The following is a 27606-nucleotide window of genomic DNA, read 5'->3' on the forward strand; positions in this document are numbered from 1 at the left end:
GGGTGGAGGAAGCCTTTACGTGCGAGCGCCACCGAGTCGCGAGCGCCTGTCAATCCCCCGTCGTCGTCGGCTGCTGCGCCGCCATATTTTGCAGGCGTGATTCATCGCTCGCCCGAGCTCGTCGTCGCTGCATTGTGGTGACCGCGCCGCTGCATTCGGTAGAACAAGATATCCGTGCATTCGCTGAGCGGTGTCGTCGTCTTGTATTGCGTAGTGCTGCGAGCCGTCGAGTTGTGTCGTACAGTGAGAAAGGCGGGTGAGACTGCGACGACGGTCGCCGAGTTTATGTCGAATCGTGTATGGTTCAACGGAGTGTGTCGCGCGTGATGGCTCCATCTCGGCCAGGCTGTAGCGGCGTAGCCAGCGGGGCAGCCGCCGTAAGCAGCAGCAAGCGACACGCAGTGAAAAAGCCGCGCGCATGTCGCACTACGGCGCGCCAGTTCGAACTGCTGCTGAACTACATTGAGCGCCACCCGTGCATGGTGAATGCACGCTTCCCAGCGCCGCCCTCAGAGCGCGAGCGCCACTGGCAGCGGCTTGTCGAACGTCTCAACGCACAAGAATTCAGCGCGCCGAAGGGCAAGGACCGTTGGAAAAAAGTGAGCTTTTTCGTTTGTGGGAGTCAGCGGTTGTACGCTGCAACGTGATGGCTAACCGAGTTGGAACACGCGATTGTAATCACGTGATGTGACGAGCATTCTCGCGTTTACCCTACGCGGGTTTGTGTGAAACATGATGCGACGAAGTGTAGCGTGGAAAGATGGACTAGTTGGCACGAGGCTTCACAAAACCCGTTTCTAACCTCTTTTTGAAGCTAGTGAGGCATGTGCGGGCAGCCATATTGGGAAGTGTAGGACGGAGGCCATGCTGTATTCCCTCGATCCCGGCGCTTCTCTATTAAAAATCGACTCTCGCGTGTCCTGAACTAGTAATGCTCGCCGCCGTGCTGTGGTACTACCGAAAATTATAAGAAATTTCGGTCTGTGGTAGACGAGTTGTAGGGGTGCTGTAACTCTGCAACTCATGACTATAGATCTCTTCAACCCGTTGTCTTCGGTTTGTTTACTCGCTCACGTGCTCAGTCACACTGAATTTCAGCATGCTGGCTATTTGCTCGTGACCTCGCTTAAGCAATTAACTGCTCTTCCACTCCATGGGGTTGCTCGAAACTTGCGCGACTCACTGCATTGGCGCGTGCATATGGTGTGTGCGTTATTACGCGACTCACTCGCGAATTGTATATGCCCCGCAGACATGGTTCGACTGGAAGTGCAACGTGCGGGCCAAGATGCGCTCGGCGGCCGGCAAGAAGACGCTGTCGCCGCTCGAGGAACGCCTCATCGCTGTTACGGGCTTGCTGGATTGCGAGGAGAATACAAGCCCCTCCACCCCGTCCAAGGTAAGCGTCGAACGAGCGACATTCATCGCACCAGGCGGTGTTCCCCAAAGCGATGTGCACGTATCTGTCCCACGAATTTTGCGTTCAGTGAGCAAAAGCTCGAATTTAATGTCAGCAATGCGAGAAAAGAGGCTGTTTTGTACTGCATTTCGATAACTTGAATGCCCTAAGTGCAGAAGATATGGAAAGAGGAAAAACGAAAAAGAGACATCAACTGCACGTAGCGCGCTGTGATAGTTAAGTATAAAAATTAAAATTTGGTTTTTGAAGAAACGAGATGGCGCAGTAAGTGTCTCACATCTTGGTGGACATCTCAACAGCGCCTTAAGGGAAGAGGTGAAGTCCGGGAAGGCGTACAACTGACGGTGCATATGTGATCGCTTCTAATCCGTGTCGCAAGCTAGCCTCCAACTTTATTAGCATAATTGTAAGCTATATGCAAAGAGGAAATCTTATGACCCACCCGGAACGCTGTACGACAAACGTTTGCTCACAGTTTTGGTAGGTATGTAGCCAGGAACACCGACTCCGCATAAGGGTTCGCCAGTGGGGGTATATAACGCGAACGGAATGAATATGATTGTTTGAAATCGCGCCACTCAGCTTGCTGTGTTCGACCTACGGCCGATTGATGACGTCGCCGTATTTTTCTTGCTGTTGCTTGGATTTGCTGTGCCATCAGTGCAAACGCGCGCGCGCGCACACACACACACACACAGTATGAAAGGCTAGTAAGAAGGGACAGAAGGGGCTGTCCGCATGCGCCCCAAACAACACTCGATCGCTTGTCAGTGTTCCGCCACTCCAAAAGTGGGTCCTTCATGATGTCCATGTTTAAGGTCGGTCCGTGCGGCTGCATGCCCTGTTCAACAAATTCCAGCACCTGTGGTATGGCTGTTCCCTCTATGTGCCGGTGGAACAAGCCTTCACCGCAACACGAGATGGTCCATCGTCGGTCTCCTCCTCGACCTGCGCCGCGAATCCGGCGAAATGCACTTTTCGAGCGCTTGGCTATTGAGCCGGAGGACCCGGATTCACTCCCGCCCTCGGCGACCGGGTTTCGATGAATGTGAAGCGCAAAAGGGGCTAGTTTGTTGTGCGATGTCAGTCCACGCCAAACATACCCAGGTGATCGTCATTATTCCGGTGCCCTCCAATGCGGCAGCTCCCTCTTTCTTCTTTCACTTCCTCCTCCATCCCTTCCCCCGCGGCACATTCCGTATAGACGCAACACTCCCTGATAGAAGTGAGTTTTTCGTCACCCCTCACCCTCATTCCCTATTCTTTTTTTTTCGAGGGAGGGATCGAAGCATTTGTGCGTAGGGCCCACGCTCGTGTGCAACGCGTGTGACCGCTCAATTTATCTCTGGCTTTCTTGTTTCACGGGATGGGCGAAAAATGTTGTTAGTGGCTCTTTATTAATGAAAATGACAATGGAAGGAAAAGATATTGCTAGCCGCGGCATCTGCCATCGCAACCTGAGGTACGGCTAGCGGGAATACGACAGGGAGAGGGAAAGAAAGGGGGAAGTGATAGAAGATAGGGGTAGGGCCAAACGCGCTTTAGCGACTGGACTCGCTTGCACTAGCGTGTTCGAACTCCGTTGGAACATAGGTAGCGACATAATCGACGTGCCTGCTGCTACTGTTGCGCAGAGCTGAGCGACGAAACGGTCGAGGCGACGGTTAGTTAACGAAACATTGAAGTATGTACAAGGGCTTTACATTTTGACGCAGGGGCCGAGAGCACAACGGGCTAGCACGTAGGAGCAGGGCGATGCCCCGGGAGACCGTCTCTCTGGCTTGATGTCTCGTCTCTACCCGTCTGCTCATAGAGGTCCGCTGCTCCCGTTCTGCGCGGCTTGGTTTTTATAGCCTCCGGCGACGGTTGCAGCAGCCAGCCGTTCGAACCATCCAATCAGGTCACGCCACTGGCCACCGTTCGAATTGGACGAATGGTCGAGAGGATCTCGGCCGTTGAAAGTTTGCAGCCCGGGAAGGGCGGCCGGCGAAGCGTCGTATGAGTCTCGAGCCGACGCTAGTGAGGAGGAGGAGGAAGGGTCTGCGCCGGGCGAGCCAGGATGAATCATGCTGCAAGACGCGGCATGTCCGAGAGTCCGGGCTTGCTTTGCGCAATGGCGGGCGCACGGCGCTGGTTTCCGCGGAGGCCAGCGGAATGCGTGCTCGGGCATAACAGTAGCGACATAATCGGCATGTCCATCGCTCATATGCCAGCTTGCTGTGTGCTTCGCATGCTTCATATGACGACCAACCGATGTCGCCCTGATCAGATGGCCTCCGCGGGGACTCGACCGTGACAGCCCAGCATCACTCGACTATATGCATCTCACTGTACGCGCTTCATCATGCCCTGGTATTGGAGGCCACAGCGTTGGCAAAAGTCTGTGCCGTAATACATATAGCTTTCCACATTTCGCGCACTGTAGTCGGGTACAGAGCTGGGACACATTTTTCTTGTTTCTTTTTCTAGTCCCAATATAATCTATGTAGCCGGACACAACTCAAGAACCAATCGGCGAATGACCCTCAAAGGAGGCCCTTCCACGAACGGCGTCGACCGTTTGTCACGATGTCTCGGTTAATCCCCCAGCGTGACATCGGAGGTGGCGATTGGGTGGCTTCGTGAAACGGATGTGGGCTCCAAGTGCGCGAAGAAGAGAGCGACGCGATGAGGCGGCGCGGCGACGTTCGCTCCGTCGCCTAGCGGGCAACCTCCAAGCAAGCGAAGGCGACGTGGTTATATTAATTCTATGGCGACGTGCACAGCGGTCTCGGTAGTTGCGCACTCGAGCTTAGCAAACACGCCCGTAAGCTGTGCTCTCTCTTAAAATTTTGTGGCTGTGCCTCATAGCCAGGACAAAAGAAGCATTTTCGCTACGGCGGCGGTGTAGCGGCGATGACCAAGGCGGTGCGGTGCGCTTGCGGAGGCGAAGTCGCATCACGATCGAGTGCCTGCGCACTCCGGCTTAGTAAAAACAGTCCCGTAAACTGTCACCGCAGTCTGCGTGTAAGTGAGCAAATTGCAATATGTAAGTCAGAATACGCGCCGCGAGTGTTTCTGCACGTATACACAGCTAGAGCGCAGCGGCACGGTGGATCTAAAGTCCCTTTATGAGCTTTTCTAAAAAAAGCAAAGCTGATCTAGGGACTTTAGGTGGATCGAGCGGCGCGTACCCGCGGCTCGACACGCACCTCTCCCTGCAATGCCCCCGCTCGCGTATAGCCCGCTCCAAATGTAACCGACAAGCAGATTGTTCTCATTATTTAAATGTTGCGGCTCTGCCTCACAGCTACAGCAAAGCGAAAAATTCAGGGGGCACTTTGACTGTCTAAAGTGCGCAGAGGCGAAAGCGTTTTCCGCACCACTTTCAGTGCTTCTGTGGCACTGGTGGCGTCACATGTAATTGAGTACTAATTACTAAGTGATGACAAATCACTAAGTAATGGTTAATTGCTGATTAATGCCCGAATATTAATTAACTGCTAATTAAGCTTAAGCTTAAGCTTCGCCTTTAGGAGTGGAACGCGACAGCGTGTTGTAGCGCTGCCAGGGAGTCCACGGAACGCCACCACCCGTTCGGCGCGATGCCTTGCCGTTTCAACGCAACGGTTTTTGAGGAAAGGAAATGGCGCAGTAAATCTCTGTCATCTCGGTGGACACCTGAACCGCACCGTAGAGGAACGGAGGAAGTGGGAGTGAAAGAAGAAAGACGAAGGTGGCCCGTAATGAAGAAAATGAAAATTGTATTTGAGGAAAGAAAATTACGCAGTAACTGTGTCACATATCTCGGTGGACACCCGTCAAAATTCAGGGGGGGGGGGGGGGTGCACTTTTTTGACCTAAAGTGTGGTCACTGATGTGTGGTTAAGATGCTATAAGCTTCAAGCTTCGCCTCTAAGAGTGGAACGCGAGAGCGTCTTGCAACGCTGTCAGGGAGTCCATAGAACGCCATCGCCCATTCGGTTCTGCGCCTCGCTCGTCGGTAAATTGGTTTTTGAGGAAAGGAAATGTATTTCTCTCTCATATCTCGGTGGACACCTAAACCTCGCCGGAAGGGAAGGGAGGAGGATGGCAGTGAGCGAAGACACCGTATTCACTAGACGTGCCTTTGTTCATTCCAAACCATCGAGCTGGAAGCGAGGAGTGCTGTAGCCATGTAAATAGTAACATATGTTGTAATGCACTGTATTCCCACGCCTTTGAAGGCAAGAAAAAAAAAGCTGGCATGGCGGAGTGGATAGCATATGCTGCTCGTCTCGCACTCCGAAGACCGGGGTTCGATTCCCGAGCTCGACCAATTTCTTACTAGGTTTTATTTATTTATATGGCCTGACTAGAGAAGTTAATTAGGCTAATTGGGTAATTAAGCAATTAACTAAGCTCAGTCCCACTTACTTGGAGCATCACTATATGGTCCCTTCAATTGGTTGCATGGTTACTAGCCAAAGTACAATTGGCCCCGTTTGAAATTGGCGCACTGTGACGTTACGAACGTTTCGACCAACTGAAAAGCGTGACATTCTCTGTCGACAACTGCTGCTTACAACGATGAGACATTAAAGGCTTTCGCCTTAATATTTTTCTCTACGGCGGCGATCACCAAGACGACGCGCTTGTTGAAGTGAAGACATCTCCTTCGAAAACCGGAAATGGTTTGTGGCGGGTATGATTGGCTAATCGCGGGGGCACTTCCGGGCGACGAGCGACATTTTTTGTGCAGATCCGAGCGACGAGGCAAGCGACACGGCAAAATTCAGGGGGCACTCGGCTCTCTAAAGTGCTGCAAGGCGAAAGCGTTTCCTGGCGCACTGTTTTTTATTTTTTTTTGTTTTTCACATTTCGTTTTTTGTTTTTATTTTTGTTCCTTTTCTTGTCTTTCTTGTTTTTTATTTTCATATGTTATTTTTATTTTGTTTTTATTTTTGTTTACTTTATCTTTATTTTTTATTTTCCTTCCCTTCACTTTATTCCTTTTATTTTATTTATGAAACCCATGCTTTCACTAGATGCGCCTTTATTCATGCTCGAAACTTGAGCCTTCGTGGCGGAGTGGCAGCGTCTCCGCTTCACAAAGGCTGTGGTTCGATTCCCACCCTCGGCGCAGTTTCTTTTATGCGAAGCATACTAAAATAGCCCAACCCAGCTCCTCGAGCGCGGCGGTGTCGTTACCATTGACCTTTCGTGACCTCCATGTCATACCTCCATGTCATGTCATTGACCTCCATGTCCATGTCGGGGGCCCAGCTCGCGCCGTCGCGCGCGGCGTCGCGACCAAGGAGGACCACGTGATGCGTGACGTAACGACATAAGAGAAACGGGGCCCCAGCCAATACCTCCTAGAAAGACTTGTTTCCTGCTTCTGCAGCTAGGTGCGCTGTAGTGAACACGTGATGCTGGAGCGGCGGTATACAAGGGGGTGCGCCTGCTTCTGCTAGGCGTACACGGGATAGAGATGCCTCCTGGAGACAGGGCTGCTCGTTGGAATGAGAAGCAAAAGTTGCGGCGTGCTACAGAGACTAATGAAGAGCGTGAAGAACGTCTAGCCAAGCGGCGTGCTCGATATGCAACTCGGCGACAATGTGCTTCGCATCTGACTAGGCTTAACCTAAGCTAAGCCTCAGCCATTTTTTTTAACTCTTTTTAAGCAGTGACGCCCAAAGGCGGACAAATCTGCCGACGCGTCTGTCGACACGGCTGCCGACAGCGTCTGTCGACATCGCTGCCGACGCGTCTGTCGACACGGCTGCCGACGCGTCTGTCGACATCTCTGCCGACAGCGTCTGTCGACACGGCTGCCGACAGCGTCTGCTAACGACAGTATGAGGCATTAAAGGCTTTCGCCTTAAAAATGCTTCGCGCGGCGGTGTCGCTCGTCGCTTGCCGCTATCGCGCTCGCGTGAGTTTTCGCGTACATGGAGCTCAGCGTTAACGGCGACGTCATGACAGTCGGTCGACGCCGTTGGCTCGAAGGTCTCCTTTGAGGGCTATTTGCCGCTTCGTTCTTGAGTTGTACCGATTGCAGGCCTAGAGATCGGCGGGGTAGTAGCCTGCTCGAGTGCCTTGCGACCATTTGAATGTGCGCTTCACGAGCCCCGTATATGTCCGTCGATGAGTTGATGAAACATCATTTTTACTTGTTTTTATTTTATTAAGTAAGCCACTAATAATATTAATAATAAAGGAGAAAAGTTCAGCACATGATGGTAGTGAGAAATTAAAAATTTGTAGACATCCATCTTTTTAGCCACCAGCGTGCCAGGTTTTGGAAAAAAAAATTAAGGGGGCACTTTGGCTCTAAAGTGCTGCAAGGCGAAAGCGTTTCCTGGCGCACTGTTTGTTTTTGTTTACTTTTTATTTTTCATATTTTGTTCTTTATTTTTATTTTTTGCTCCTTTTCGTATTTTTATTCTTTTTATTGTTATTTTCACATCATATTTTTATTTTGTTTTTATTTTTGTTTGTTTTCTTATTTTTATTTTTCCTTTTCTTGACTTGCTTTTATTTTTTTTTATGAAACCCATGCATTCACTAGATGCGCCTTTATTCATGCTCGAACCTTGAGCCTTCGTGGCGGAGTGGTAGCGTCTCCGCTTCAAAGGCCCCGGTTCGGTTCCCACCCTCGGCGCAGTTTCTTTTTAAGCAGTGACGCCGAAAGGCGGACAAATCTGCCGACGCGTCTGTCGACACGGCTGCCGACGCGTCTGCTAACGACAGTATGAGGCATTAAATGCTTTCGCCTTAATAAAAATTGGAGGACGCTTAAAGGGTCAGTCTACTGAATTTTATCGACCATATTTTCTTTGCGGCAACCGATAGCTCTTTACTCAAATTACCGTTTAGCCAGCTGTGGTGCCAAGGAGTGCGGTAGAACATTTTAAAATAGAATTTATTAATGTGGGAACACATCTGTATGAGATGGTAGTCTCATCTGGCAACCATCTGGATTTTCAGCCGCACGGCGACAAACATGGCGGCGCCCGTCGAAGCCGGACCTCTCGCTTCGGACTGAATTCTCGTTGTTGCTGCCTTTTTCAGTGCGTTCACTGGCCATAAATGGGGCGCCTGTCTTTCGCTTCGTCTCATCTCGCCTATAAGAAAACATATAAGAGATAAATTTGCTTTATTTTAATAATTAGAGTGACGATTCTGCCGCTCCTAGGCTTAAGTGGAGAGTCGGTCTGTTTACAGCAATGGTTCCCGTCCTGACGACCAGATGGCGCCACTATAGGCTGAGTTTATTTTTGCGTCTCTGCTAGCATACGCTGAACTAAAAGTGGGAATGTGCCTGCGTTTTGCGTACGTGTAACTATAAATATTCATGTGATTTACAGAAAAAGCGAGCGGTACGCCTTCTACAGTTTACTAGAACAAAACGTGCGTTTCTCTGACATTGGGGCATACAAATGGTACGTAGTATAGTCACTTATGCTTATACAAAAAAAAGACTACCGCTTTCTTGAACAAAATGAACGTTTGGGGTCGCCACCATGCTTTTTTACGCGACTTTCAACGCCGAAATAAAATATAAATTCCTGCCTAAACCGGGCGCAGACCCCTCGTTATTGATGTTATAGGGTGCCAACTACCAGAATATGCCATTATTTATACACTCATCTCGGTGAGTAGACTGACCCTTTAAGCTTCGCCTTTAAGGGAGCAGCGCGACAACGTGTTGCAGCTCTGCCAGGGAGTCCACGAAACGCCATCGCCGGCTGGGCGCAACGCCTTGCCGGCCTTGCCCGTTGGACAAATCGTTCGGAGTCTCTAGGAGGCCTCTCAAAATATCCGCATTTATGGTTTATGGGGGTTTAGCGTAGTGAAGGGCTCCGGAAATCTCGACCAGCTGGGGTTCTTTAACGTGCACTGACATCGCACAGTACACGGGCATCGAAATTCGTCCGCCGCGGCCGGAATCGTACCGGCGTCTTTCGAGTCAGCAACCGAGCGCCAAAACCACTGAGCCACCGCGCTGCACAGACGCGCTGGTCCACGGCTGCGGTTCCATCACACCTGTTCAGAAACGAACGGCACTACTCCGGCGCAGAAAGGTCGCCTACGCGCGCGCCATCTGCCGGGCCAGCGCCGTGCATGCCTAAGGGGGGTGCAACATGATGGCGCTACGACTGCACGCCAAGTAAAGCCCCTTACTCCAAGTAGAGTCAATTTTCCAGTGACTCTAACGCCAAGCACGGAGGAAATTTACCGGAAACGCATGGTACTCGCTTAATTCCGGCATCTGTAATTTCATCATCGTCAGCCTGACTACACCCACTGCAGGGCAAAGGCCTCTCCCATGTCTCTCCGTTACCCTCTTCTTTCTGTAATTTACATGCTCATAATTGCTCACGTACGCCCATAAAGGAAGGAAAGAACTCAGAAGAGGTGATTACGTCACATTTTTTTGAAGTCGTCTCCCCCTGCTCCCCCTCTGCTTGGTCGCTGTCTCAGGGCGGTTGCGTATGCGCAGCATGCATTGCAGCTGACGACGCCACTGTGCCCAGCGTTGCTACTGGCTGCGCCGTCGGCGAAATACTCCCAGTAGTCTTTGCGAAAGCTTGGTTTGGTTTATTGGGGTTTAACGTGCCGAAGCAACTCGGGCCATGAGGGACGCCGTAGTGAAGGGCTCCGGAAATTTCGACCAGCTGGGGTTCTTTAACGTGCACTGACTTTTGCGAAAGCGCGTGGCTTCTGGCAGACTCACGGTGGCACACTTTTTGGCGCGCAGCTCGGGTAGCGAGGGTATGGTGTCTAGCGAGGGCATCGCCTGAGTGTTTCTACCTCCATGCGCACGCCTCAGTACAGATCTCGAAGATACGTCGCTAAGAAACCCGTGCATTCATTAGACGCGCCTTTATTCATGTTCAAACGTCGAGCCGTCGTGGCGGAGGGGAAGCGTTCCCGTCTCGAACGCCAAAGGTCCTGTTTCGATTCTCGGTCTAGACCCCGTTTATATTCATTGAGTGCCCTCTGATTTTTACGCAGTCCCCGAATACTTGCGACGCGCGGTGCCGACAACTACTAGTACTAAGACGCCTGCGGCTTTTCGACGGAACGAGCTGTATACGCGATCTCGTAAAATGGCTGTCAGGAAAGCAAACACGCATGCAGCCATGCAATGCGTAACCGGTAAATACTGTCTCACGTCCTTGGTGGACACCTCAGCCGCGTCGCAAAGGAAGGAACAGAAGCGCCGTAGTGGAAGGCTCCGGAATAATTCCGACCGCCCCGTGTCGTTGCCAGAGGGTCCGGAGCTGGTATGAGTGAATAGGCTCTTATACGGGCCGAAGAGGGAGGGACCATGTATACGAGTGACAGCGTTTCGCCTGTCTCCGCCTTCGTTCTGTTGCCGCACGTGACCTGCGTTTGCGCGGGAGATGCAGGAAGGCCTGCGTTCGCCTGTCTATATACTTTTCGCTGTCAGCTTCTTGCTGCGTCTACTTAGGATGGCCTCGTGCGCTCTCCTGGACGTTGAGGTCGAGTTGGGGATTCTTTCGCATGAGTAGAAGGCACTGAGCCCCCGGCCACCGCTGGACCGACTGCAGAGAAGCCGTCGTCCGGAGCTGCGTGCAGGGTGTCTCCCGGCCTCTTCAGGACTTCACGTTGGGAGGCCACAACGGTTGTGATGGCTATGTTTTTAGTGGTAACGTGCTTTGTCTGGCGTCAATGTGCATTATTTTGGTGGCGGTGACTGAGGGAAGCAGTGTGTGCGTCAATCGCGTGTTTCGTGAGTTAGCAAGCGGTGACAATCTGCAGTCTGCGTTATAGTTGTGTAGGCGCGCTCAAGCAGTGTGAAGGCGAAATGAGATAGCTCATGATTTTTAGCTCGTGTCCAACTAGCTTGTAGGTTTGCGTGACTCCACTTTCGCGCTTGGTTCACCCCCATGTAAACCAGCAGCTGCTCGAACGCTATACACACAAGGGTGACATCGAACGCCGTTATCAGAGAAGGTCAAGGACAAGGACTTCATGTTGGAGCGTAGAAAATGGGAGGGTTTTGGTCGGATCGAGGCTAAGTAATCTGAGACAGTAGTAAGTTACAATGACACAGAAAACAGTTTATTTTTATGCGAGGCATGATTGAAATCCCCTCACCTTCATTTCTAGACACCAAGAGCAGAAAAAAGCGGCGTCCGGTGACAGAGACCGATAGCTAGCCGAAGCTAAATACCGGGCAAAACATTCGCAAAATGCTGAGTACCTGAACGCACTACTCGCGTATACTATCTCTGGTCGGAGTACGACTGATCAGAAAGCAGAGTTAAGTAAAGAAACAAGGTTAAAAACAAGGACAAGACTGCAGAGGTACCTGTGTAAAAAAATATTTTATTCCTTGTGACTCTTCTGCCGCGAACGGAAAACACGATGTATTATGCAGAACTTTCGCCTATCTGAACGCAGGAAGGCCTGTCGAATGGAGATGTGGTGTACGAGATTGAGGATGCTTCTCCGGCGTTCATCGGTAAGTGCAGCTCCGTGCGTGAAGGCGTAATTCTCATTTCTGTGACTGCTAGATGCGTGGGTGGTCTGGTTCATCTGCGTAGTTTTAAAACAACGCCACGAGCAAAGACGAACGCGGAACTGGCGTGTTTGTCCAGTTTCATGACGTTTTGAGACGATGGGGCTTCCACAAGCTCCCTGGTACGGACGCCACGGAGCCGAAACGCATCTCTCTATGCCGCTGACCCAGTTTAAAATGTGTAGCTTCGCCTTGAAACAGATGTTTACCATAATTCTCGTTATTTCGACCAAATTTCTAACAGAACTGCGAATTTTCAGCGTTGAAACATCACTTCTAAGCTTTTTTTTTTTTTTTCGCGGGTTTTATGGGTTTACGTCCGTCGCGGGTTTTCGAGACACCCGTCGCTCTGAAAGAATGGCGTCTGCTGTGTGAACCCCGTCGTCTGCTTCCGAAATCTTTCCTCTTCTTTCGCCAAAGATCCAATTCAAGAACAGATGCCTGTCAAAGCAGGCGAAGGGTATGGTCTGCAAAGCGTACGTTGGCGTAAGGAGTAGTCAGCCTCAGCTGTCTATCTCATCCACATGCCGTAAAGTAGGCGAGCTCATCGGAGCGAGCTCCCACGGCGTCTCCCTTATTAAAACTGGGGCTCTCTCTGGTGTGCTGAAATCTCCAATACGAAGGAAGCTGAAGTAGTCATCTAGGCTTGTTTAAAAATAATGACAAAACCAGGAAGACGCGGCTTCAAATGTACGACACCTTCAGTCTCGCTGCTCTGAGGCGAAAAATGCAGCAGTATTACATGCGTAACGAAGTGCCGACTGCCGCAAAGCTACGGAACGACGTAATAAATGACCCCGACATGGACATGCCGAGCATGTGTCCGTATGTCGCAGAGGATGCTGAACGATATCAGGTTTGCGTTCCGGAAGTGTAAGCGGAACTCTTTGCTACTGGAAAGAGACGACATCAACGTGTGGCGACCACAAACGCCGGACGATTCGGGAAACGCGAAAGCAGAAGAGGCAAGTGCGCTTTTTATCATGTGTTTTTGGAGCTGTCACTGCATGCGTACTATAAAGGTTGGCGCATAAGAACTCAGGGAAATAAGAACAGGGAAATATTGCGTAACTGCAGAAATATACATTGGACAGTTGTAATGCAAGCGCTGTGCAGTATCGGGGGCCGGACGAATCAATCCGGAGAGGCAGACATGTAACAGACGAGATTATGCGGTTGTACGCAGCGTGGCTTGCACTGCCAGCCAAGTAACGTTGCTGCCAGCTTTGAACGCGATGAAAAGCGTGCAGGGGCATCGAGCTCACATACCAGAGTGACGTGATCGCTCGGACATTCGATAAGTTCAAGTGCTCGGGCGCATAGCTGGGAGCGGCGTGTATGGCACTGTGCCTTTTTAATATTCAGCACGTCATCATTCGAATTAATGCGTCAGATCCGCTTCTGGCTGCTTGATTTCTTTATTTAGCTTTCAAATTCGAGTATATGTGTACGAGACAACATACAACTTCCTTCTGCAGGCCTGACGAAACCTGGTTAAATGCAGGCCTAAGGAGAAGATTACAGACACCACCGTGAAGTCACATGACTATGCCTTTCGTCAAGGCTTAAACCTCGTGCACCAAGCGGCAAATGCGGCAGGTTGATCGTGGCGTATGCCGGGAGCGAGAATGCATTTGAAAACGCGTGCCTGTTTCTTCCCGCTACAAAGGTGCCGCCGATTTCCACACTGCAATGGACGGTGCTCGATTCGAAAACTCGTTCATGAGCAATTATAGTGCCGAGCTTTAATCGGAACAGTAAAGTAGGAATGGACAGCGCTTCGTATCGTAGTGTGCAGCTCGAAAAAACACCATCTTCGCGTGCCCGGAAAACTGATGAGTCGTGGTTGACGGAGAAAAGCATTCAGTTTTTCGGGCGACCGGCCAAAGTACTGTTGGATATTGTCAATCGGCAGAAACATCGATTTTCGGGGTACCGCATTGATGACCTATCAAAGAGTGCTGGCCACGACAGAGTCCGGCTGCCTCTTTATTACTGTGAATTTAACCTCATTGGACTTTTGCGGAGCCAAGTAAAAGGCTACGTTTCTGCAGACAGCACCACTTTCACACTGCATGTCCGTAGTAGAGAAACTCGTGCACCAGGGGATCTCCTGTGTTGTACAAGAGAATTAGTCGCGGAACTGCGGTCATGTTTTACGCTTATGTAGAAGAGGAAGCATGGGAACGCGATGGAGCAGTCGACACGCAGCTGCATAACTTTGTAATTCCTCTGGACTCAAAGTCCAGCTCGTCCAGTAGAAGTACTGGAAGGAGCGCGGCAAGTCTGATGATTTAGTTATATATTTCTCCTCAAAACTATCCGCTCTACATTTTTATCGGTGCATCTATACCTTTTGTTTGTTATTAATTTAATCGATCAGAGTTTTCTATTTACGCGAGAGAAGTTTGATGTAATAATCTGTGTCATATAATAATATGTTTTCACCGACTTGTGCATGCATTCACAGAATAGTTACTTTTTTTTTTATATGCGCACACATCAATGGTCTCTATGCATTAGCAAATATTACTCGAGGCAGTGCGTCTTCTTCATAGTTCGCCTTTTTATTTTTAACCGTAACCGAACAGAATATCATGCATTACCACACCTTAGTGATAGATTCTTCGTGCTATCAATAGTAAAGCTATATCAGAAGTACGAAACATCTTTGGTGAAAAACATGCCTGCATCGAGTGCGTGGCTGCTTTAGTGTCGCTGTCCGAGGTTGATTCCACATATAGAAAAACGGCAGCGTCTGTAAATTTTTGTCTGACTCCTCATAAGTACAGATGGCTACAAAGCCCGTGTGAGCTTTCATAAATGAAAACAAAACATAGATCCCAACGCTGTAGGAAGCGGTTTTCTCTGGCCGCCGAAACAAAACCGAAACTGCAATCACAACTGGGCTCTGTGGAGGCCGAACTACTTGGCGGATGGACACGTGTCTCCGCCCTCGTAGCTATGTATCGTAGCTTTGCTCTACAGTGTTCTGTACTTTGCTCCCACTGCCAATGAAAGGTGCAGCGAAATGCGTTAAAAAAAAAAAAAAATGTGCCGGAGGTGACGGGCTTTCGAAAGGACTAGTGAGCCGTTTTGGGCTCATTGCATCTTAGCTACTTACCAGCTGCTGGCGGTCCGGCGCGGCGCGAGATCGTCTGTTCGCCTTGATCTCCGCGATAGCTAAAAAAAAAAAGATGCAACTGGCGTAGCGGAGCGCTTATTCCCGGCTTCAAAAATATGTGACCTCGCGGTCGCCAGTCCATCTCTTTCATGCTTCATGCTTTGTTCGTCGAGCACCTCCCAACACCGGCTTCCACGAAATTATTTCGCAAGGTTGGTTGGAAGCATTATCAAGGGTTTGGGGCGCTTCCAATGACAGCTGTGCTTGTGGTGTAGTGGTTATCACATCCGCCTAACACGCGGAAGGTCCCAGGTTCGATCCCTGGCAGGCACACAAATTTTTTTTTTTCTCTTTTTCCATGTTCACTGTATACACGAGTGTTTTTTTTATATAAAAAAAGTTTAGTTTAACCAGTGAACACGCTTTCGTAGTTTTTTAAAATTTCCTCTGCCTTTTGCGTCGGCAGCGTGGCGGCAGCCTGTCTCATTTAATGCTTTCTAGTTAACGACTTCTTGTCCGTTAAAAAAACAAAAACAAACAGTTAACAACAAAATAAATGAGTGTCAGCCTTCAGATTGTTAATTTGTTTTCAACGAGTGTTTTCTTTTTCTTGCGGGCAGCACGCCCTGAAATTAAACGTAGCTTGGGATAAAAGACGTCGAGATCTAGCTCATTTATATTCGACACCAGAACCCTGTTTGTCTACGTGAACATATCGTTACAAGGAAATGACTAACTCCATTTTGGTGCCTTTTTATTGAGCTGTGCTTCTGACGCGTTGGAAGGAAGGAAAACTTATCGAATATATTTTTCTGCTCTGTCGCCGCTTTCGAAGTTTGCACCAGCTTATCTATCCGGGAGACTGGTTTTATAGTATATCTGTCAAACTCTATGATATTTACATGGCAGTATATTCTCCCTGCGGCCTCTGCGGATTTGGATCGTATGTACGTACGACACTGCGTTTCCGACTCATGAGTTGATGAGTAAATACGTTGAAAATGTAGCCCTATGTTTTTCAAGGACTCTACCGGAATTGAGACTGACGCGTTATTAGTGTTGGTTGGACTTCTCGGCTGCTATTTTTTCAAAATTTTTCAGGACGCAGTTTTCGGTGTTTTTTTTTCTGCGAATATTATTTTGTTCTGATGGATTGCCGTTTTTTATTTACTTTTTCTCGGTGATATAATGCGTTTTCCTGTGCTGTCGAAAGTCAATTGGAGATTATCTCGGCATTTTGTCAGCCTGAGCACTCGAGTTGCCAGTGATTAACGCACTAATGGTCGTTATAATCACTGATAATGTACATTTAGCATTGCTTCATTGCATGAGAAAATGCTGTCTCCAATAAAAAAAAAAAGTAGTGGAAGTTGAATGATAGAACCGTTGAATAAAAACGTAAGTAGGAGTTGTTTCCAAAAAAGGTGGGTCGCCTTGTTATCACTGGGCTGTTGAGCAAGTGCGCCCACGACGGAGACTTAACTGCAGCTGAATCGTCGCAGTAGCCAGAACATATGACACCTTTTCTCGACACTTATGCGTGGTTTTAAACATCCTTACATGCAATGGAGAAACGCGCGTAACCGCTTAACTAACCTAAGCGGGTGATGACAGTAAACAGCTGTACGCTGACAACGCTTGGCGACGAGCTGGAGCTCCCAGAATTCCATAAAATGCTTACTTTTAAGGGTCCTTTCTTTTTTTCCCCCGGTTTGTACCGAAAAGTCCAACTCCTATTTATAAGCGGTCAGATTTTTGTCTTCAGGTGTTTTTACAAACTAATGAAAAAGTAAAGGGCATTAGTGATTTTCTCAGGGGCAATTTGCTTTACTTGTTTCACATCTCATTTCCTTATAAGCAATTTTCACAGAAGTACTGGATATTTTTACGTTTAGTTCACTTTCATCATAATCTTCTACAAAGTTGGATCAATTCTGTCCTGGTTAACGAGAAGATAAGGGCCTCTATCGAGTCCGCGCTCTCAAGAGCTTTGCACCACCCGCCCGTGGCTTGCGCCAGCCGCTCGCAGATTAACTTTTCCTGGTCTGCTCACTGCAGCTGATTTTCTGCTGAAAACCATATTACTTTAAAATCGCATGTAAGTACATATTTTCGACGTGAATAGTACGTCACTATTTTTTTTTTCTGCTCTACGCATTATAGGTTCGTCCAAAGTCGGTTTCTATCCATGACTTCCAACACTAAATAAATAAATAAATACAAAGAAGGAAAGTTGCATCTCATGCTGCTGTCTTCTTGTTTCCTCATGCTGTATGCCATTTTCCTCTGTTCGGCTATATGCCCTATCTCGACAACAGATTCGTGCTTGGCTGTACCAGAGCGCTTCTGTCACTCAACAAGACACTGCTGTTTTCATGGCCGACAGTCGGGTGTATAGTGCGAACGGCGGGAAGGTATTGTAACGAGTGCTGACGCCACAAAATGAACTTAATTTTATATACAAAATGGCAACCCTCAAGTTTTAAAGGCACAAAATGCGAGTCGTATAGATTTTCTTCGAAACTGCAGAAACTCGCTTTCATCACGTCAGCGTCCGACTAGCACGTCGTCCCGTGTTCCGCATGGCGCAACCCGCCGTGGTGGCTCAGTGGCGTTTACTTCCCGCTGCCGAGCCCAAGGCCGCGGGATCGAATCCCGACCGCGGCTGCCGCGCTTCGGGGAAGGAGAAGTGCAAAAGCGCCGGTGCGCTGCGTGATGTCAGCGCACGTTAGAAAACCCAAGGTAGTCGGAATTTATTCGGAGTTCTCCATTACAGCATCCCTCGTAGCCGAAGTGCAGTTTCGGAAGGTTAAGCCCCACTTACCCGATTCTCTACAACGCGAAGACGCGCCAGCCTATCACATGAGGGCGCCGGGAGAGGTTCAGCAGTGGCGACGCGACGCGAGGCCGATCAAGGACGTGGGAAGGGGTTCTCCAGGCGGTGGGGTTCTTCAAGGTGACGGGGCCTCGCCGATACCCGAAGGCCGCCTTCGGAGCGGGGCTTCTTCCTTCCAAGGCCATCAGAAGCGCCCAAGGACCTCGGGATGGTTCGCGCAATGGCAAGGCCGTGGAGGAGGCCGCTTGCCGCCTAACGGCGCTCGCACGGAACCCTTTAGGGCGCCGTGGAACGAGTTCCCGGCCCGAATGGAAGGGTTAGACGCTGAGTGAAGGGGCAACCCCTTTTCGTCGAAAGGGTTCCGGGTGTTGCGTGCCGCGAGCTCAGCGTTTTCCGAAAGGGTTTCCAAGCGTGCAGTTCTCTAACACGCTGCTGGCACCAAAGGGTTGAAGCCTTGGCCCAGATCCGCCTGCTGCGAAAGTGATTTCCACGAAAGAGTTTCCCTATAAAGGGTTGTGGCCAAGACTTCCGGGAAAAAGAGTTCGGCAGGCAGCAAAGGGTTATATCTACACCCTTTGCTGTGCTCTGGTCGGGCTGCATCGAACTCAACCCGTTCAGTTAACGTCCCGTGTGGCGCAAGCTGGCTTCCGCGTGGGCGGGGCCTGACCTTGGCCCTTGCGTAGCCCTACGGTGTGTGGGCGGAACCTCACGCTGCCTCCCCCACAAACAGCGGAGCGTTGTAAAGCCCCGTGATGTTTTTATCGAGGTATCTTTAGAGCGTTGTGGCTCGCCACGACCCGAAGCGGAAGGGTTGTTACCCCGTTAACCCGAAAGGGAGTAGAGAACCCGGGGTTTCGAACGCCGTGTTTCCTCCCGAGCCGCCCGTTGTTGACTGCGCGCCTCTGTCGTGGGCTCGGGGAGCGGGTCCCAAGGCCAGAGACGTCGCCTTCGAGGTCATCGGCGGACCCCCAAGGTCTTCCCCTCGCGGAACGGGAGGCGCGCCTTCTGCCGCTGTTCATTCTTTGCGCCACGGTGGCTGATTTTTATAAGCTCGTCTGGAGTGGCGCTACACAAGTTCTGCACAGTTTTTGCTGTGTGATGCTGCTAGGTTCGTGGGGCGATTGTTCGAAACAGGGTGTCCGTTAATCACGATTGTGCCGTTGCTTCCGCTTTGCACGGACCCTGTTCGAATTCCAGTGTGACTGGATCGACAGAATGCGTCGCTTGTGGTTCTCCGGCGTCCTCACGTCATCGTCGTCTTACAGACTTTGTATGTGGACCGGCGGGCTCGTGGTAGCGAAGGTCCTCGGAAGCCCGCATTAGCGGAACTTGAACCAGACATGATCTGTTCACTGTGGGGCGTATGCACTCCGAATAAGCGTCCAGCTTTTTTCGCTTTCCCCAGTTTCAACTGTCAATCCGGTTGTCGCCGAAAGGACAACCACCTCGTGTTGGGTGCCTTGTTACCGCGGTGTTTCCAGCGTACTGCCGCTCCGTTGCAGCGCAGGTGGGTGCGAAAACTTCGGCGGCGGTGTGGCCTTCGGTTCTGGCATAGGCATCGAACAACGCTCCCACCCCGCCCCTCAACCTATCTCCTCTCAGCATACACCGGCGCGGTCCCCCGTTGTTGTGCCCTTGTTCCTCTTTACTTTCCGATGCCTACTCCCCTCCGATGGGTCGCTCTTCAGCGGTTCTGGGCCGCGGTTCGACACGTCTCGCGCGGCGGGCGGACGACCCCACTGAGCGCTCCGCGAGGGTGAGAAACATGGCCGATGAAGCTGGGCGCAGAAAAAAAGTTTGCGTTGTACGGAACGAAAAAAAAAAATAAAGAACACAACAAACTTTCGTGACCTCTTTTTTTTTTTCTTTTGTAATCGCACTATAGGCTCGATTCTGCCGGGTGGTGCGCCCTTACCAAGGCTCGCCCTGGAAGAGTCCATTATCATCCCGCAGGAGGGTGTCGGTTGGGCGTCGGGCGATTCTATTTCCACAGCGCATTTGTTGAGCTTTCTTCATATGGACCGATACATTTTTCCGGAAGAAATTTCTCGCACAGGCGGTGCTGTCGACCACACTACCGCTTGTACTTACATCCGTTCTTGGCCAGAATGACATAAACCGATTTATGTTCTGTAATCCACTTTTTTTTTCTGGCTCTTTTCTGTCGCTGCACATGCCGCTGCGCTACACTCAATGTAATTTTAATCTAATAGTTGTTTAGGTATTTTTCAATCTAATAGTTGTTTAGTTACCGTATTGTAGGCAGCTACGCATGCCATGATTGTCGGTATCACAGGCATGAGCTCGTCGCTCATCGTTCTCTTGCGTTAATAGCTTTGAGGCTCCGACCCCTGATTTGCCGACGCCTTCTCCCGATTGTCACAGCGCCGTCACATTTCATTGGCGCAGTGTAGGGTTCTTTCAGAACAATGTTCGTGCATGAAAACCGTATGATTTCGTAAACTATCGGTTTTGTCGGCGTTTGAATGCATACCGAAGCCACTAGTTAAGCGCAGTGCCGTCTCTTGTCATTTGTACAGTGATGCGTGGTACATAATGCCGTGCATAGTGGCGCCTTAAGTATTAATTTACAGTGTTTTATGCTACGCCGAAGCAATACAGAAAGAGTGTGCATTAGCAGAAATAATACCAATGAATTCCACCGGGGACATATATATGAGAACAGAGCTTGGAGACATGGGAGCTATTAAGGAAGCATTCACAAGTCCAGGGCATATTGCAGAAGCAGTATATAACCAAGATACTTCTATTAGTCACATGTTATCGGTAAACTGAGTGAAGCGCACATATTCGACTTTCCAGCTTGTACCGCGTTGTTACCATTACTGCCAGCCTTAACTGGCAGTATGCACTCCGTTCAGGTATTATTCTTGAAAAAGAGGAGAATTGTGTGTAATTTGTCCGCCATGTTATTCCTCTGATTTTACTTCTGTGGTCTATACCTGAACATGTTAAGTTGATGTGCATTGCATGCATGAGGCTGTCGGTTTTCCTTCCCGCTTCTATAAGTCCAGAGGTTCGATCGCAGTGCGAGAATTCATCTATGTCGCACTATATATAGCTTCCCGGCAATATTGCTTCAGTATAAACCTCGCTGTACGGTTCTGTGTAGCCTCGTTCTTATTGACGAAGCATTTTTGGGGGGCTTTCTACTGTGTGCTGGCGAATTTTGGGTGCGCCCTAACTTTTTCTTTATATACGCGCGGTGGGAAATGCACAGGTAGGTGCAGTGTGAAGTTAATGTGGTTATTTCTGCGCTGAATTTGAAAATGACTTTTGGATGTTACACTCGCCGTTAAGAAACAAACGCTACTTAAAACGTGAAAAAGCGCGCTTGTCACCAATATTTATGGAATAATTATTGACTGAATGCTCAAAACTGATGCGTTCCCTTTCCTGCTGGAATTACCTGTACCCTTAATCTCGGCGCTGTCCCAACTCCGATATAATTCCCATAACTACTTCTACATGCGTCTTTTTTTCCCTCTCTCATTCTTCAGCTGGTGTTGCAAGCCGAGCCCGTTCCGCCATCAGTGCCGATCCCGTATCGGAGCCCATGCAGAGGTGAGTGGATGCGGGTTCCGGAGTGTATACATTCGATTTCGGCGTGGACTCGGAGGTAGTACAGTGAGGATAGAACCTGTGAATGAACGTCCTGTGATGCTCCTCAGCAGCATCACCCGGCTGTTCCGGCGGACATTTTCCTGGCGCCATGTGCATTGCTGCATATAGTGCCGCACCCGTGGAAGAATGCCGGGTTTTTGCCCATATTGACCGTACACTCTAAAAAAAAGGTAGTTGAGGTTACTACATTTTGGGGTAGCAACAACTGTCACATATATGACTACCTATGTAGTAACTGTGCGTAGTAACTGCAAGGTAGTAACATTTACTACCTCTGGAGAGAGCAACAGTAACTACCTGCAGTAACATTTGCTAGATTTTATTTATTATTACTGTCAATCCCTTTTTCGGGATTTTTACAGGAGTGGGTTTTGTCCGCAGTGGACCAGGCATAAACACAATTTCAAGTGTGCAAAAAGGACAGTGAAAATTATGGGGACAGTCGGAAGAGGCATTGGAAAAAGGCAATACAAAGATAACGCATGAATAATAATCACTTTTTCACTTCATAAATGGCCACGAGATTTGCTAGATATCCTAGCTTGTTAGATTTGCTACCATTCAGGAAACCCTTTTCATTATATAAAAACATGGGGCATTGACTAGCAATGTTACCAGGAATGTTAGTATACATACATGTGCATATTCCGATCATCCATTTCCAGATCAAAGTAGTAATGGTTACTACCAGGGTTATAATGAGGTACAAGTGTAGTAACTGCCAAAAAACGTAGTGTTGTGTTTCTACCCCCCCCCCCCCCCCCCCCTTTTAACTCTCTTTGTGTGTTCCCGTCACACCTGTGTCCACTGTACTTCGGACCACGTGGGCCCGATCATGCAGCTACCGTGAACATTCATCGAGGCCTGCTGTTGTAACCGTAATTCGGACCACGTGGGCCCGATCAAGCCGCTATCGTGAACATTCATCGAGGCCTGCTGTGGTAGCCGTACTTCGGACCACGTGGCCCGATCAAACAGCTACCGTGAACAATCACCAAGGTCGACAACCCCGCGACGACCATGGGAAGTGGGATGTTTGGAATGCCCCTCCGAGCCTCAGCGGATTAGTGTAGCAAGAATGTCGAGGGCCATTGTCAGCCAAAACCCCAGCGTCGCGATCGAGAGCCCGCTCGAGGTGCGTCTGACCGGTGCAGCCGTCTCCCAAAACCTGCCTAAGCAGCATCCCTCGATTTTCTCTAATCGCTTGGATATGCTGCCCCAAGAAAAAGGCCTTTGTTTTGGAGATAACGCTGCGCAGGTCCTCACCATTTCGAAGGCTCGTGAGGTCGCGGCGCCAGCAGAGCACGTGGTTGAAGAGGGCAAACCTCAACCTGTAAGCCCGAAGCCTGTAAATTCTCACGGTGATGAGCTAGAGCAGGCTTTGTTACCAACAGACGATGAGACGAACGCCGGCGATTTAAGCTGTGACGGCTCCGCGCTACCTAATGACGAGCCAGCCCAGGACTTACTCACTTGTAGCACAGGGGTAAAGAGTACCGACAGTAGTGCAGGCTATAGTGAGTCTTCCGAAGCAGGCGCAAGTGATGAGCTGGGGCTAGGTGAGAAACTGAAAACGAATCAAATGTTGCCCCACTCAGATGGCTTTCTCGAACTCCTTCGTGTGGACAGAGAAACGTTCACCGCTGAGCAAGAGAAAGACCAGACTCTACGAAACTTGAGTCACCAAAGTGACATGGGTGTGTCACGGAAGAACATACCTTTCCAGCTCCGTTCTGGCCTGCTGTACCGCCAGTATAAGGATAGGAAAGGTATCGAACACGACCAACTTACTGCCCGCGTCGCGATCGAGAGCCTGCTCGAGCTGCGTCTGACCGAGGCAGCCGTCTCCCAAAACCTGCCTATGCAGTATCCCTCGATTTTATCAAACCGCTTGGATATGCTGCCGAAAGAAAAGGGCCTTAGTTTTGGAGATAACGCTGCGCAGGTCCTCACCAGTTCGAAGGCTCCAGAATTCGCAGAGCCAGCAGAGCACGCGGGTGAAGAGGGCAAACGTGGCCCTGTAAGCCTTATAAACTCTAACGGTAGTGAGCCAGAGCAGGCTGGATCACAAACTGACAATGAGGCGAACGCCGACGACTTAACCTGTGACGGTTCCGCGATGGCTAGTGACGCGCCCCGCAAACCAACAGCGAGGGTTTCCACGGAGCGGCAGCGTAAAGAGGTGGCCAAACGGGAAGAGTTACTTAAGGGGAAAGTGCGCCTCATGTTGACTGCTGCACAGAAAACCGGACAACCGGTTACCCGCCCCAATTTGGCACCTCAGCGCTCCAGAGTTCGCACGCGCCGCTTGAAGAGAACACAAGCTAAGGGGACGCGACGCGCGAACCCAATCCGAGAGAGGCAGATTCGCTGGCACGGCATTCGCACTCGTGCGCTCCCTTCTCGCATTCTGCTTTCTGAGCGTAAGCTAAACTTCAGAACCGCGAGACTTGGACGAAGAACAGTGCAGGGTCCCAAGCTGAAGTTCCTAGCCTTGTGTAATTTTGCACCTGCTAGAGTAGCTATCGGACCGCGGCCGCGCAGGGGGCGGCTGAAGAATAGGAAGCAGTAAATTCCTCTGATCGCAACGCCGTTTGCAGACGGATTCGAGGAATAATCCCGTCTTTTGTTTCTTTTTGTTCATTTAACTCTCTGTACAGAAATGCAAGCTAGAATTCCTAGCATTATGCAATGTCTCATCTGCTAAAGCAGCTGTCGGACCGTGGCCGCGCAAGGGGCGGATATGACGCATAATCTCATATTGAGTTTAATGCTTGTTTTTTGTCTTTTGTTCTTTACACTCTCCTATGCGAAATGAGAGCGAAATTTCGGAGCTTGGCATTGCGGGACTCGGTTCACATGCGTTGCAGAAACGTACGAGATAATGGCAACGCTGATGGCCTCAGCCGAAGCTTTCCCGTGTAATGCCCTTTCCTGACTCCCCAGACGTTCATCCGCTATGCAAATTTGTATTTTGTTTTTTTTTTTTGCTTTAGCGGGAATCATTTTTGTCTGTTTTGTATGTGTGTTCAGCAGCTCCACCTTCCCTTTGTGCTCTCACGGGCGGTGGCTTTCTGTGACATAAACCGTGCTACGGCACCCCCCCAAAATTTTAGGAAATTTTTCCCTTTTGACTAATCAAGCTCTGTGTATTCTGGTTTGGTCAAACATGTCAACTTTCGGAGGAGGACGTAAATTTCACGCTACAGCTCATTTTCTCTAAACAGACTTTGTCGACCGAAAACAGCTTGGCAGTTCTTGAAGTCGGTTTGGCGCTTTCTGCTTGTTGGGCTGTGTACCTTGCTGGTTGAGACCGTTACAGCTGTCAACGAAGCAAGAAGAACCTTTGGGCCCAGCTGTGACCAAAAGTCGAACGGACACAACTCCAGGTCTCTGCGCGCAGCAGCGTTGGCTGCAGCCACTACGAGACCTCTTCGGGCGGCGGACGTGCTGTTGTGTTTCTACCCCCCCCCCCCCCCCTTTTAACTCTCTTTGTGTGTTCCCGTCACACCTGTGTCCACTGTACTTCGGACCACGTGGGCCCGATCATGCAGCTACCGTGAACATTCATCGAGGCCTGCTGTTGTAACCGTAATTCGGACCACGTGGGCCCGATCAAGCCGCTATCGTGAACATTCATCGAGGCCTGCTGTTGTAGCCGTACTTCGGACCACGTGGCCCGATCAAACAGCTACCGTGAACAATCACCAAGGTCGACAACCCCGCGACGACCATGGGAAGTGGGATGTTTGGAATGCCCCTCCGAGCCTCAGCGGATTAGTGTAGCAAGAATGTCGAGGGCCATTGTCAGCCAAAACCCCAGCGAAATTCCTTGAACGGAGTGCAGCGGCGACGAAGGCAGGCGAGGCCCAGGAGCTATTGTCCGAGCAACCACCGTGAATGCGGAGGCGACCTGGCGGCGCCGTCACGCTGGCGGATAATTGAAGAATTCTGTGTCCCCGACTCGCGTTCTGGGCAATCGGCGGGGAGGCAAGTTCATTCCCCTGCTGAAAGACTTCAGGAGATTCCTTTCCCGCGGGGCTGGATGAGTCAGCAATCTCCCCCTCTCTTCGACCCAGCTGCGACAGAGTGGACAAGCTCGCACCTGCCCAGCCGTGGGCGGCAACAAGAAGGTCCCCTTCGGTCCATCCGATTGGACAGTGCTCGTCGACCATTTTTCCCCAGCCAGGGATCTGGGGAAACCGGACGATATTTAACTCGGCCGTGAGTGTGGCTTAAAGAAGCCTGCTAGCTCCAGTCGACTACGGTTGACGAAGACGTTGCCCTTCCACTGAGAGCCATTCTCAGCCCCGCTCCATGTAAATAATGTAAATATGTGAATACAGTTTTTCCTTCACTTCCCCTACTCCCCGTCTCCGGCCCACGTTTCCTTCCTCCTTCGGCAATGCGGCGGTGATCCTGGATCCGATGCCTGGTGGGACACGCTTCTAGCATCGACAAATATATCAGTAGTAATAGCAGAAGTCACTACCTTGTTACTGCTTAATTTTCTCTTGAGGTGGTAACAAGGTCGTCGGAACATAGTACATAGGTAGTAAGGGTTAAAAAAAGGTTGTAACAGCAGCCGTTACTACGTGTCCACTACCTTTTTTTTTCTAAGAAATGCTAGCGCTTTACGTGTCTTAAACGACTGCTGGAGTCTGCTGCAGTCACTGACTGGCTCAGTGACTTTTGTTGACCCGTTTTTATTCGTGTTACGCCATTTCCAGTGCTTACGGCGAGAGCCAGGACGAGTACATCGTGCCCACACCGGATGACGCGACCAGCAGCGGAACGAGTCTGGCCGTTCCCGTCAGCTTAGCAGGCAGCCACGGTGGTCCTGCGCTCGTGCTGACCGACGTCCGCTCGTTGGCGAGCCCGGTGGTAGTCAAGAAGGAGTTGGTCATTTTCGACGAAGAGGAGGAAGGGTCTAGCGACTCCGGCGCCCGCGAGTCCCTGACGGACCACCACCGTCGGAACTGGGAGGAGCGGTCTCCTTCGCCACGTCGCCGCAAGAAGAGGGTGTCCTCCACGGACGGGGTCGGATCGACGTCGTCGTTCCTCGAGGCCCCGCCGGAGGAGTGCAAGGGCAAGTACGAGGCGCAGCTGTTCGCCGCCAACAAGCGCAAGCTGGAGGCCGAGGAGCGCCGGGCCGACGCCGAGGCCGAGTTCTACCGCGAGGAGAAGAAGAGGTCCGTGGCACTGGCCAACCTGCACCGAGAGGAGCAGCGCAAGATGGCGGCCGTCGCCCACTTCCACGACGAGGAGCGCCGCAAGGCCGCGGCCAAGGTGGATGTGCTGCTGGAGCACAAGAAGTTCTACATCGAGCAGCAGAAGACGGAGGCCCTCAGGAGGCGCCTGCTGCAGCTCGAGATCAGGAAGTTGAAGCGGGATATGGAGCAGAACGGGACCCGCTGAAGTGCCGGCGTTGCTGCTTATGCTGCAGTGCGGGGCGTATGACTTGTGTGTGCGAGCTAGTGTTCAACGCGTGTGTTCAACGCCTAGGACGGCGCTACACGTTTGGATCTGACTGACAGTGTCTAGTCATGTACCATTACATACTTATCTTTGTTTCTCGGACAGAAAGAGAACGACACTTGCTTATATCCTTCCACAAGTATTTTGGTGCTTCGTCAACCCCAGCGCCACACAGCTGCACTTTCTATCATGGTGCTGGGGCGCAGTTTTCGTAGGTATACGGCGGCGGGTTGGTTTTGCCACAGTCTGAACACGGTAAGAGCGGCTTGAAAGAAGCGTCGGATCAGGCAAAGTCATTTCTATACCTCAGCGGGACTGAGGAACCGCATGCGGGGCATGATCGCAGCGGAGTCAAATGTCGAGACGCAAAGTGCGAACGTGCAAGGGCGGCCATGGTGGTATTTTAGCCACCACACCAATATAGTATGAAGCAGACACGAAACTACGAAACCACTGTTTCTCGTCCCTCTGGCCTCTGCTGATGCATTTAGGCGCACCACTTGTTGCTAGGTTGTGTTGAAGCATTTTAGGTAAGAACGCTTCCTAGGCGTGGGAAAGTGCATTGATGATTTGTTTGATCGTCACCG

At 50.5% G+C, this 27606-nt stretch overlaps 1 protein-coding gene, 1 non-coding gene and 1 pseudogene across 2 annotated transcripts; all 3 read left to right on the plus strand.

The window, feature by feature from the left end:
• On the plus strand, positions 1 to 27158 carry LOC149358902 (uncharacterized). The gene is made up of 5 exons (XM_089571090.1): positions 1 to 599; positions 1253 to 1399; positions 11819 to 11879; positions 21418 to 21481; positions 26272 to 27158. Exons 1-5 carry the CDS (start codon positions 300 to 302, stop codon positions 26957 to 26959), a joined length of 1260 nt encoding a protein of 419 aa, XP_089427216.1. The 5' UTR covers positions 1 to 299; the 3' UTR covers positions 26960 to 27158.
• LOC149358903 (uncharacterized) lies at positions 11915 to 12956 on the plus strand (annotated as a pseudogene).
• On the plus strand, positions 15321 to 15393 carry TRNAV-AAC (transfer RNA valine (anticodon AAC)). The gene has a single exon. It is a non-coding gene; the product is annotated as a tRNA-Val (tRNA).
• Positions 27159 to 27606: the final 448 nt, after the last annotated feature.

Source organism: Amblyomma mixtum, chromosome 2, assembly GCF_055824585.1.
Source record: "Amblyomma mixtum isolate Tamu chromosome 2, ASM5582458v1, whole genome shotgun sequence".
NCBI classification, from domain to species: domain Eukaryota; kingdom Metazoa; phylum Arthropoda; class Arachnida; order Ixodida; family Ixodidae; genus Amblyomma; species Amblyomma mixtum.

Coding starts and splice junctions, on each gene's coding strand:
- LOC149358902 (XM_089571090.1), top strand. CDS start 300: ATGGTTCAACGGAGTGTGTCGCGCGTGATGGCTCCATCTCGGCCAGGC. Junction 11,880..21,417: donor TGCTTCTCCGGCGTTCATCG/GTAAGTGCAGCT, acceptor CTCATTCTTCAG/CTGGTGTTGCAAGCCGAGCC. Junction 21,482..26,271: donor GTATCGGAGCCCATGCAGAG/GTGAGTGGATGC, acceptor CGCCATTTCCAG/TGCTTACGGCGAGAGCCAGG.